The following is a 12805-nucleotide window of genomic DNA, read 5'->3' on the forward strand; positions in this document are numbered from 1 at the left end:
ATCGAGGATATTTCGGTTTTTTTGAATCACGGATATTTCGGAACATATCCATGTACATATCGTATAAATATCGACAATATCGACGATAATATCGAAAAATATCGATGTCGATAATTTCGCTCACATTTCAGCAATATTTTGTCAAAATATCGGTGTAATATCGCTAAAATATCGAAAATATCGATGTGAAGGAAAAAAAAAGTTATTAAAAAAAAAAGGAAAAAAGGGGAGAAAAGAGCACAAAGGGGATATGAACCCCTCCCATTTTACTCCTCCAACACCTTAAACACCATATCACTTATGTTTTTGTGATAATATGCTAAAATATTTATATTTATATGGGTGGTATGTTAACAATTACATGCAAAACTATTTTGGGGATTTATCATTTGATGACTACTCTTCACAATACACTTACTCTACACATAGAGATGATAAAGATAGTGAAAAATTTGAATCTCGTAGGAACTCTATGTGGTACTAAGTCATTCATGTATCTTACCATGCAATGTATAAAGTGTAAAATATTATAGTAAATCATTATATATGAATGATTACGGTGTATTTAATCTTTTTTCATTAATTATTACATATTTTTTACACTCGTAGTGTTTGCCCGCTTGCTGTATAATCAACTTAAATTAGTTAAATCCATCATGCAATGCATTTCCTTCTAATTTTTTGTGATAAACTCATAGATAATTGACTAAATTGACATTCTCCAAAGTTTCAATAAAAATTTCCAAGTTTTTCTTACAATTTCCATGGTTTTTATTCAATTTTTATCGATATCGATAATATCCCGATATTTCCATCGAAATTTCCATATTTTTGGATGACCGATATTTCCGATATCATCGATATTTTAGACCTTGGATGGAATAACCTAATAGGTAGTCAACTCCTGCCCTCTATCAACATCAACTAAGAATAAAATTTCCAGCAGGCTTGATTCCTCACCCTTAAAAAATTAGTTTAAGAAAATTATAAAATTAAATATTCATCCATTATTCACTATAATTCAAAATTTTAAAGAGTAAAATATTACACTCTATCTACGAGGTAGGATGAAGTGCAATCGGATTCTTGCAAGTTTGTCGATAATGCCCAGTTAAACCACATCTTGAACTCATAGCGTGATGGGATTCTCTTTTCCTGGCCTATGCCAAACTTGTTTCGTGTAATTGGTGATAGGACAATTCTATCTTGTACGTCATTAGAACAAAAACCTCATGACTGAATAGAGTTTTGTATTTGATCTATAGTATAGTGTATGTAAAAGCTTTTACACTATTATTCATGAGATCAATCCCAAGTTGGTATAGTGTTCAAATTCGTGGGACTTTCTTCTACCATAATAGGCTTACTTCTTCTTGGATTTCTTAGTTTTTGTTTTAATTCTAAAATTCGTGGAACTTACAAGTCTTGGGACTAAGACCAAAGAGTAGAAAGTATAACCCACACCACCCAAACCATCACACCATCAAAACACACCTGAACTGATGAATGTTTCAATTCCTAGTTCCTACCATGCCAAAGAAACGAAGAAACAATTAAAAGAAAGAAGAAACCGCACGAAGAAGTACAAAATATGCATAAAGAGAAAGAAGAACATCACTCGCTAGTAATTCGACCAAGGTTACAAACACGCGTGCTCACCTGACCAAGGCTACAGACGTGCGTGTGATTCCAGACTTTGTGTAGTGGGATTTTATTTTTTAGGTTTATGTGGGTTTTAATTTTTAAGGGCATTTATGTCTATTTATGTGAGTTTTTAGTTATATTTGAAAGATTTTATAAAAATTGACATTTTTTAAAGTGGGTAAATTTTGGTTTTTTTTTTTATTATCACAAAACGTCCAAGAGGTTTACGAAACTATCAGATTACGTCTTTTTTTTTTTTTTGGTTATTCGTGGTCCTCAAGGTTTATATGCGTGCTCACAAATAGTGCTTCCATAAAAAATTCAGTTAGTTTGCAAATGTAGCATATATATCGAACTCATATATACAATAATATAGTGCCACGTGTATTTAAAATACAATATATATTTTTTAAATAATTGAAATTTTAAAATACATCTTTTCTTTTAGTTTTTTCATTTTTAATTTTAATGAATTTTTAAATTTAAAATTATTTTTAAAATAGATATATTATATTTTAAATACACATGACACTATATTATTGGATATATGCACTCCTTATGTACGCCATATCAGCAAATTAATAGAAATAGGTACTATTTGTGGCCAAATATTAATCCTTGATGAGTAGGGATGACAACAAAAAAAAAAAAAGCAATTTGATAATTGGCAATTTCGTGAGCCTCAGACACGTGTTGTGATATAAAGCCCTTTTGATAAAAACCCCACAGTAGATCTGAATCGTACCTAAAACTAAAACCATAAACCCTAACCCTTTTAGGTCGAAACTGACAGTTTGGCCTCCGCGCCTCTCAAACTCTCAACTCTTCATCCCGTCTCTCTGTTGTAAGGTAAGACCTCTTCAAACACCCTCTTTCTCTCTCTATCCAATGTCTATCACCGTATTGTTAGTATTTTTTATTCCCATTGGTTATGGTTCCAGCGAACTGAAGACTTAGGGTTTTGTGTTTGGTTTCAGTTTGTTCGAATTTCATTCTGTTTTTGTCAAAATTATACCATTTCTTATCACGTTATAATTCGTAACTAACTAAAGTTTCAATTTCCGTTGGAAATTCTCTTTTTATGAGCAGCTAAACATGCCTGTTTTTTGCCCTCTGTTTCATTAGTATAGTTAATCCAGTTTGCATCTTATGTACGCATGTATCGCAAATTATGATGCTTTGGGGACCATATTTTCTTTTGTTGTTAAATTTTTCATAGTAAAAAGAAAGTAAAATATTTTACTGCTTGGTTGGTTGTTTTCTGAGTTCTGTCAAATACGAATTAAAACTTTGTTATCTGGTGTTGTGACATCGATTACTTTTTCATGATGAATGTTATGAATTTGGTGATGAAATTAGTGATTAATTATGTCAGTAGATTAGGAGGTCCACTACATGTATTTAGTTTATCCATGTGGTGATTCTGTATGCCACATGTTGGTATTGATACATGTTATATGCATTTGTCTGGTGGCTGATGTGGTGTTGGTGTGGTTGTTGTGATTTTTGGGTTGAGAAATTGACTCTTGTGTTTTAAAAAATATCATGAATATAAATCAGATGTTTTAAATCAAGTGATTTTCTGTGAAGATCAGCTTTTGAAATGGTTTCTACTTTCGGTGTGTGGTAATCAACCTTGGTGTTAACTTGATATATATATATTTTTTTTTGTAAACAGTCCAATAAGTAAACATGGTGCAATATAACTTCAAGAAGATGACTGTTGTACCGAGTGGGAAGGACTTCATTGACATTATCCTATCTCGCACCCAGAGGCAGACTCCAACTGTAGTCCACAAGGGTTATGCTATTTCCCGCCTCCGTCAGTTCTATATGCGTAAGGTAAAATATACCCAACAGAATTTTCATGAGAAGCTCTCCACAATCATTGATGAGTTTCCTAGGCTGGATGACATCCACCCTTTCTATGGCGACCTTCTTCATGTTCTCTACAACAAAGACCATTACAAGCTTGCACTTGGCCAGATCAATACTGCAAGGAACCTTATTGGTAAGATTTCCAAAGATTATGTGAAATTGTTAAAGTATGGTGATTCACTTTACCGATGCAAATGTCTCAAGGTCGCTGCTCTTGGCCGCATGTGCACGGTTATAAAGAGGATTGGTCCTAGTTTAGCTTACCTAGAACAAATTAGGCAACACATGGCAAGGCTACCTTCAATTGACCCTAATACTAGGACAGTATTGATTTGTGGCTATCCGAATGTTGGAAAGAGCTCATTCATTAACAAGATCACTAGGGCTGATGTGGATGTCCAGCCTTATGCTTTTACCACCAAGTCACTCTTTGTGGGACATACAGATTATAAATACTTGAGGTACCAGGTTATTGATACACCAGGGATTTTGGACCGCCCATTTGAAGACCGTAACATTATTGAGATGTGCAGCATAACAGCTTTGGCTCACTTGAGAGCTGCGGTCTTGTTTTTCTTGGACATCTCGGGGTCTTGTGGGTACAGCATTGCCCAACAGGCAGCACTTTTTCACAGTATTAAGTCTCTGTTTATGAACAAACCATTGATTATAGTCTGCAACAAGACTGATTTGCAGCCACTGGAGGGTATATCCGAGGAAGACAAGAAGTTGGTCACGGAGATGAAAGCTGAAGCTATGAAGACAGTAATTGGTCAAGGAGGTGAGGCTACCAATGATGAGGGGGTACTCTTGACCATGAGCACTCTGACTGAGGAGGGGGTTATTGCTGTAAAGAATGCAGCTTGTGAGAGGTTGTTGAATCAGAGAGTGGAATTGAAGATGAAATCCAAAAAGATAAATGACTGCTTAAATCGTTTTCATGTTGCAATGCCAAAGCCACGTGACAATAAGGAAAGACCCCCATGTATACCTCAGGCAGTTTTAGAAGCCAAGGCTAAGCAAGCAGCAGAGAAGGAAAAGAGAAACACAGAAAGGGATTTGGAGAATGAGAATGGGGGTGCAGGTGTATACTCTGCCAGTTTGAAGAAGAATTATATCTTAGCTAATGATGAATGGAAAGAGGATGTCATGCCAGAAATTCTCGATGGGCACAATATATACGACTTTGTTGATCCTGATATTTTGCATAGGCTTGAGGAATTGGAACGAGAAGAAGGACACCGTCAGGCAGAGGAGGGTGATGATGATTTTGAGATGGATGGATTGGAATTGACTCCAGAAGAGCAAAAGACATTGGCTGAGATAAGGAAAAAGAAAAGCTTGCTTATTCAACAACATAGAATCAAGAAAAGTACAGCAGAGAGTCGACCAACTGTACCAAGGAAATTTGACAAGGACAGAAAGTTCACAACAAAGCGAATGGGGAGGCAGCTATCAAAGTTGGGACTTGATCCGACTAAGGCAATTAACCGAGCTCGAAGCAGATCTGTCTCAACTAGGGGCCGGAAGAGGGAGAGATCACTTGACAGGGATGATACAGATGGTGGTGATGCTATGGATGTAGATACACCCAACAAGAAGCAACGCATGTTATCTAGATCCCGTTCGAGGTCAAGATCAAGGCCTCCAACTGAAGTTGTCCCTGGAGAGGGATTCAAGGACTCTGCTCAAAAGGCTAAGGCACTACAAAAGGCCAATAAATCTAATAAGATGAGAAACAAGAATGCTCGCCGTGGAGAGGCAGATAGGGTCATTCCCACTTTAAAACCAAAGCACTTGTTCTCTGGAAAACGATCAATTGGAAAAACTCAAAGGCGTTAAAATATTTGAGGTACTCAGACACATTGCATCACTTTCAGTTCAGCTTGTCTTTGTTTTGAGTATTCATTGGAAACAGTTATATATGTTGATTTTCCTTGTTCTCAGACCAGATTTAGGGATGCGTATGCTTTGTGCATATCACATTGTTCTTGGGACCAATTGCATTCTATTTTTTGTGTCTATTACATGCATACCTCATCAACTTGAGCACCCATGTATCGGATGCAGATGTGTGAGAATAACATTCTCATAGCTACCATTAGGAAATTTTTGGTCCATTAGGAAATGCTAGTCATATTTATCATTAAAATTAATCTCCTGTTCTGGGGTGTTGATATCACTTAACTATTGAAGGTATTAAGACTGAACAAGTATATTTGTCATGTGCTCAATGTTTTTTTTATGTTTCTGCCAATAATCAATATACTTTTTCTTCTTGCAGGGAGTTAGGTTTGTGATTTGCTGTAGTATGCACCATGGAGTGTACTTGCTGCTGAAAAAGAACTTGGTTCTTTCATCTCTGGTTCGGCAGGAGATTGCAGCACTTGAGATCATGCAACCAGAGTCTCACAGTTTCCTTATTTTTCAGTTCTGTTTTTGTTTACGAAATTTTGGATCCGAGGCATGCCTCAGTTACAGTATTTTGAGTGGATTTGGATTTACAGACAAATAGTTGTCTTTACTTTTTGCTTTTGTAATTTTCTCGTTTGACGATATGTGAAACTTGGCCCAAGTTAAATTGCTATTTGTTTGTTTTATTCATCTGCGAGCATAGTTTAAGATATTGTAACTTCTTGTTATCAAGTGCGGGATGGGATTCTGCAACTTCCTGCAACATAAGAGTGGTGAAGCATTTTTATTAAACGTGGGCGATTGAACAAATTCTGAGCTATTTTTAAGATCCAGTTATGTTGGCCTTTCTAATACTAGGGTTTTTTCTTTAATTTTTAGTTCTTATTCTCTTATCGTTCACTTTCCTCATATTGCAAGTGCAGTTTTGTGATCAATGAAATCAGAACCGAGGTTGCCCTCATTTCCTCGAAGGTCATGCTTTTCTGCAGAGAAATGTATCATTCTTTCTTTCTGCGGTGGAAATAAAATGAGGGTTGAAAAGTTATTTCGTACAAGAGTTACTTTATTGGCCCATTTCGATGTTCAATATTCCTTTCTTGCCTAACGCATGTTATTTTTCAGATTATGAATCAGTACTGTTACAAACGTATAGAGGATGGCTCTCCTTATCTAGCATAGGAACTCGTCACATGATAGATGATCTAAAAACAAACGCATGCTCCAAGTGGAAGAAGAAAAAGAAAAGAATGCCAATGCGTTTCGATATTTTCTATGTCCTATTAGGGCTAACAACAGAAAGAAAACAGCTACTGTACAGGAAATGCAATAATGTATTGTGATCATATATCCTATGGCGAGATGGATGGATCAACCTCTATGCGACTACATCCGGGCAGTTTCTTCAACCCCATCCGTCTCATTTCGTCACGAACATTATTAGCATCGTCCCATCTATCGTGATTAGCGTACGTATTTGACAATAGAGCATAAGTTCCAGTGCTTACTCCTCTACTCTTGAGGAGATCATCCCTGACCCTCTCAAACATCTTCTCATTCCCATGAATCTTGCAAGCATTTAGCAGTGCTCCCCAAACAGGGCCGTCTGCTTTCATTGGCATTTCTTTAATGAAACCCTCTGCTTCCTCCAAGAACCCTGCTCGGCCATACATATCAACCAGACATGCGTAATGCTGTGTTTTAGGGACAATCCTGTAAACATCTTTCATAGCATTAAATAATATCAACCCTTGATCAACTAGGCCTGTATGACTGCATGCTGATAACAAGCCAAGGAAGGTCACATCATCAGGAGGAATCCCGTGGACTAGCATAAGCGAAAAGAGCTGCAATGCGTGCATACCATGGCCATTCATGGCCATGCCGCTTATGATGGTACTCCAGGAAATGATATCCTTGCAATCCAGGCCTTTAAAAACCGAAATGGCCGTACCCACATCGCCACACTTGACATACATGTTGATTAAGGCATTTCCTACATTGCCGTTCACCATGAGATCTGGCCGCGTACTTGCATAGTTATGCACCCACTGGCCTAAACTCAATGCCCCAATCGAAGAACACGCTGACGATGCGTTGACAATGGTAGCCTCATTAGGCTCAGCTTCTCCTCTTTGCACCATTTGTTGGAAAAGCCTCACTGCCTCTTCACAAAAGCCTCTTTGTGCATAACCACCCACCACGCTAGTCCAAGAATACACATCTCTCTTAGGCATATTTACAAACAGGTACCTAGCACTCTCTAGAGACCCACATCTCAAATAGAAATCTAACACTGCATTGTCCAAAATAATATTCCTTGCACGTAAATTCCTCAGACAATAGCCATGAACAGCTTTACCAAACTTGAAAGCTCCTAAACTTGAACAAGCAGACATAACAATGACAAGAGTAGCATAATTAGGCTCCACATCCATGGACATAAACTTAAGAATTGCTTCCTCTACAAAGCCACACTTAGCAAGACCCGAAATCATCGAAGTCCAGGAAACAACATCCGGGAGTGGTATTGAATCGAAAACCCGGGTAGCGGAAACAATGTCAGATTGAATTAGGTAGAAATGAAGCAGTGAGTTTTGGATGAAAGTATCGGAAAAGTGACCGGATTTGAGGACGTGGGCATGGATTTCTTGGGCTTTATTGCGTGCATGTAGCAAGCAACAAGCCTTGAGAGCATAAGTGAAGGTGTAGTGGTTATGGGAAGTTGGGTGGTGGAGCATTTGGTTGTAGAGAAAGAAGGCATTCTGTGGGGTGGGGGAGTTTGTTAGGTGTCCCAGTAAAGGGTTTAAGAGTTGGGGTTTTGGGTTTTTGATGAGTAGGGCATGGATTTGCTTTAGTTGTTGTCTCATTGTAAGATGAATACATGGTCATGAATCGCCTGAGCTAATTCACCGGGAAAAAAAAAAAAAAAAAAAAAAAAAAAGGCATGCGCCTAGCAGCCAACAAAACGCGAGGAAGAAGATGGCCCAAATTATTTATTTATTTTTATAACCTAGCAGAGGACGACGTCGTCTGGCCAAAAGCCTTTATTAAAGTTTTAATTGAAACGCATGTTTTGATTATAAAGGAGAGGGGCAGCTCGTTCTCCTTGGATTATGGACTAAAATATCAGTAAGATCCCTAGTAAATTTGGCTATATTTCCTTCAAATTCAATTTCCCTTAACTGTAACCCTTCACTGTTCGTTTCTATAAATAATACCCAATTTTTATCAATCAAAACCCATGATTAGGATCCAACTTATCAAGTTACCTTATTAAGCTCAATATCTGATTTATTATAATTTTAAGGTTCCCAAAATACGCTTATTTATAATTCAAGATGTAATGGGGTGGTGTTTTAATTTTTGGTTCCCTAATTTATTGTGGTGATTTCTTCCAGAATTTTTGTTTGCAATTAATTATCGGTTTTGATTATGGGGTTGATTGGCATATTCATACATTTTGATTATGGTTTTAGTTTGGAGATTGGTGTTTTCATTAGGGTTCCTAAACGTGCGATTTTTTGCTGAGGCGTTCCTTTTGTTGCGGGTCGAGAAATTTCAAGTATGGTATTTCTTTCTTTTTCTTTTTGTGAAATTGTTTTATGATTTTGGTAGGTAAATTAGTTTACCCCTTGTGCCCATCGTCATTTTGTACCTGTACATAGTATGCACTGCAGACTGATCACCCTTATGTGTTTTTTTTTTTTTTTTTTTTTGTCCTTTTAGTATTTTTTGATTCTATATATTATTTTGCTATACATGATTCTGTTTCTGTTTTAAATTTTTTAGATTGACACTCTTGTATCTAATCAGAATTGAGTTCATGTTTATAAGCAAAACAGGTTTGTTAGTTTGGTAGGTTTTGGCGCACACTACATGTTCGATGAAATTCCCAAGTGTTTTTGTTTGTGTATCATTTGTTTTTGTTATTTTTTGCATAATTTGTTTTGTTTGTTTTGTTTGATAGGTACCCCCAAGCCAATCGTCAATATGTTTTGTTTGTTTTGTTTAATTGGTACCCCCCAAGCCCATTGCCCTTTTGTACCTGTGCATACTAGATTAGTTCAATAGGTAAATTATTCGATGTTTTAATTTCCTAATATAAGCAATGTGTTTTCAATATTGGAGTCCGGACTAAGCAAACTTATCTCAATTTAGCATTTTATTTATCTTTATGCTCGTATTTATTTATTTTTTTTCATTTTTCGTATTGAGTCATCATCTTGTTATCTTTTTGCTATTCAAGGTGGGTACGGACATGATTTAAGGTGGGTGTATTCAATTAAGATTTTAAAAGAGTTAAATGGAGTTATAAAGTTTATAGAGTTAAACATATTTCAATTGATTTCTATAAACTCCACATAGAGTTTGATTGAATTCCTAGATTGATTTTAATGGTGTTTGTTAGAGTTTTATCATAGATTTTAAAAGAGTTTATTAGAGTTCTAAAATGTTTTTTTCTTTTTCTTTTGGGGTTGTTTATCGTTTTTCTAGATTTTCAAAAGAGAAAAGTACCTTTACAAAAATATTTTGTAAAGAACATCCAAACCATATACATCCAAAGAAAAAAAAAAGGGCATCTATTTTGTTGAAATGTGCAACCAAATAAGGATTTATGTCTGCATGTTTATGAAAAATACGCAAAAGTAAAAACATAAAAGTAATTTCATGACCAAAAACTATAATTCTAAATGCATAAAAACGAATAAGTATATGCTTCATTGCTCATCTTTGACTCCCGTCATTCATAGCATCTCTCCACATATCTGAAGATATCCCAATCCTCCATTGGTTAGCATTCTCGCGTTGTTGTTCTTGGGTTTGAAAAACTTGGTCATAATTATTTCCCTTATTTTCTGGTAACGATGACGATGTTGAATTCTCGTTGTCTTCTTCAATAGGAAAATTGTGCAACCCTGCACAAGCCAAGACTAACTATGCTCATGTCCTATATGAAAATGGAGGGGCAGACTTAAAAATTGTGAATCATGATTTAAATATACCAAATATTCTCTCGATTACGTTTCTTAAGGAAGCATGTCTAAGAATGAACAACTTAGCTTAAAATAAGGGTAAAACTAAGACTAACTCTGCTTGTGTCTTATTTACTATAACGAATGAAGTAGTCATTACTTACCTTAAAATAAGGGTAAAACCTTGTACTTTCTCTTATTTTAGCTGGCACTATGGATCCAGGTTTGACCATCATCTCTGGGGCTATTGTGTTTAAGGCCTTCAAAACTTTGTGAAATTTTTGCTTGTTGTGAAATTTGATCGCTCAAATGTGTCATGAGTTTGACAATATCGAGAATTTTGACTAACAGTGAGTAAAAATGTTGCAAGCATTTCTTCAATACAAATAAATCTTGTATCATGCAAATGCGTTTTCTCTCTAATGATGCCACATAGCTTCAGAAACACATCAGGGTACATCCTCATTCAATACCTTATTTAGATAATTGTACCCAATTGTAGAAATTGGGCGTCGAGCTAACGAACGTTCAATATGACCATCATGTATGAGAGCCATTAAAGCATTGAGCACTTGAGCTATTGCTTATGTTGCCATCAACAGTATCTTAATGGTTTCAGAATCATATCTCTCTAATTCTTTGTCGTCCATTTCCTCCTCTTCTTTTTCTTCCTCGATTTCTTCATTCCATAGTACTGCATTTACTTCTTCCATCTCTATTAATAACAAAAAAAATATGAAGTGCACATATAAAATTGTAAATAACTATATAGATTAAAATAAAATACCATTAATGAAAAGACAAAACTGAAAAAGCATAAAGACACATAAAACACAAGCAATACTCATAAGTAACACACATAAACATTACCCAAATAATTCTAAACCAAAGTTCAACAAATTCCAAAAAAAAAATAACAGCAACTAAAAACAAAAAAATTAATAATAACAGCAACAAAAAAAAAATAATAATAAATGCAAACCTTGACAAGCACACACATTATATGATATATGTTACTGTTCGATGACTATAGATCGATGAAGGACCATACATATATGCTATATATATGCTACCGTTCGATGACAAGCACACACGTTATATGATATAGGGTATTCTGCTGAATTGCCCCCTGAACTTGTACGTAATGCTCAATTTACACCCAGACCTTTTTTTTTAGCAAATTAAAGGCTCGAATTAAATTGTATTATCAATGTTCCCCCCACCGTCAAAATTCGAACATTTCATCCATTAGTCCGTCTATTTGACCCACGTTGACGCTTGATTGAGGGTTATTTTCGTCATTAGGTGCGGATTGAATTAGCAACCTCTCCTCTCTCACACACTTCGCACTTCTCTTTCACATTGGTAGGGTAGGGTTAGAAAGGGACCAGAATTTGGGCGGGAAAAAGGACGAAATCGAAGGTTGGAATCGAACGAAATTGAAGGTTGCTGAGAGAGAGAGAGAGAGAGAGAGAGAGAGAGAGAGAGAGAGAGAGAGAGAGAGAGATGAGGACGAACGCACACAGAGGGAGTTCAGAGTTGGAAGATGGCAATCCATGGATGTTGCCATCACGGGTCTGCTACTGTGGGAAGGTTGCAAAAATTCAGACTTCGTGGACCTCTTCACATCCAGGACGAAGATTTTATGTTTGTGCACAGGTGAGTTGAATTTTGAAGTTTGGGTTTCAAATTTGCAGTTTTGAATTTCCACCTTTTAAAACTGTGTTTGCAGAAACGTTGTCAAATGTGGGAGTGGGGTGACCCTGATATGTGCAATAGATCTAAGCAAATAATTCCAGGACTGCTGAGGAGAATTAACAGTTTGGAAGCAGAAAAAAAGAAAGGGAATTCGAAGCTGAAAAACCCATGGTTTTGGGTGTCATTGTGCATGTTTGGGGTTATTTTGTGCTTGATTTTGAATGAAGATAAAGGCACAAATGGGCAGCTGTAGAAATGGATGGGTAGTTGGCATTTTGTAAGGGCTAGAAAGGGATGAGTGCTTGGCATTTTGTAATGGTTAGAAAGATGGGTAATTGGCAATTTGTAATGGTGAGAAAAAGATGGGTGATTGACTTTTTGTAAGGGTAAGAAAGGGTGTGTAATTGACAATGTAAGAACTGTTTTGGTGAATGAAAATGCAAGCTGTCATTTTGACCATTGAAATAGTAACTATCACACCAAATGAACTGCACTTCAAAGGCCAAAATATACAACATTTGAATTCACATGTGATTACATAAAAGCTTGTCCAAATTTAGTTTCAAAAATACATCTTCATCCATTCACTTCATATCAAAATCAGTTCAACAATATACTAGCAAATAGATTGCAAACCAAGATGATCTAGAACACCAAAATAAACATAACAACTCTTGAACCATTCACTTCAAATTGCT

At 36.2% G+C, this 12805-nt stretch overlaps 2 protein-coding genes across 2 annotated transcripts; one reads left to right on the plus strand and one right to left on the minus strand.

The window, feature by feature from the left end:
- LOC18781532 (nucleolar GTP-binding protein 1) lies at window positions 2173–6154 on the plus strand. Its single transcript, XM_007212745.2, has 3 exons — window positions 2173–2493; window positions 3323–5374; window positions 5807–6154. The coding sequence occupies exon 2, from the start codon at window positions 3337–3339 to the stop codon at window positions 5362–5364; it is 2028 nt and encodes a 675-aa protein (XP_007212807.1). The 5' UTR covers window positions 2173–2493; window positions 3323–3336; the 3' UTR covers window positions 5365–5374; window positions 5807–6154.
- Window positions 6515–8575, minus strand: LOC18780092 (pentatricopeptide repeat-containing protein At1g08070, chloroplastic). Its single transcript, XM_020561481.1, has one exon. The coding sequence runs from the start codon at window positions 8301–8303 to the stop codon at window positions 6786–6788; it is 1518 nt and encodes a 505-aa protein (XP_020417070.1). The 5' UTR covers window positions 8304–8575; the 3' UTR covers window positions 6515–6785.

The sequence above is a fragment of the Prunus persica genome, chromosome G4, assembly GCF_000346465.2.
Source record: "Prunus persica cultivar Lovell chromosome G4, Prunus_persica_NCBIv2, whole genome shotgun sequence".
Lineage (NCBI taxonomy): Eukaryota > Viridiplantae > Streptophyta > Magnoliopsida > Rosales > Rosaceae > Prunus > Prunus persica.

What these genes read in the sequence shown, in the direction of transcription:
- LOC18781532 (XM_007212745.2), top strand. Translation starts at nt 3,337, where the DNA reads ATGGTGCAATATAACTTCAAGAAGATGACTGTTGTACCGAGTGGGAAG.
- LOC18780092 (XM_020561481.1), bottom strand. Translation starts at nt 8,303, where the DNA reads ATGAGACAACAACTAAAGCAAATCCATGCCCTACTCATCAAAAACCCA.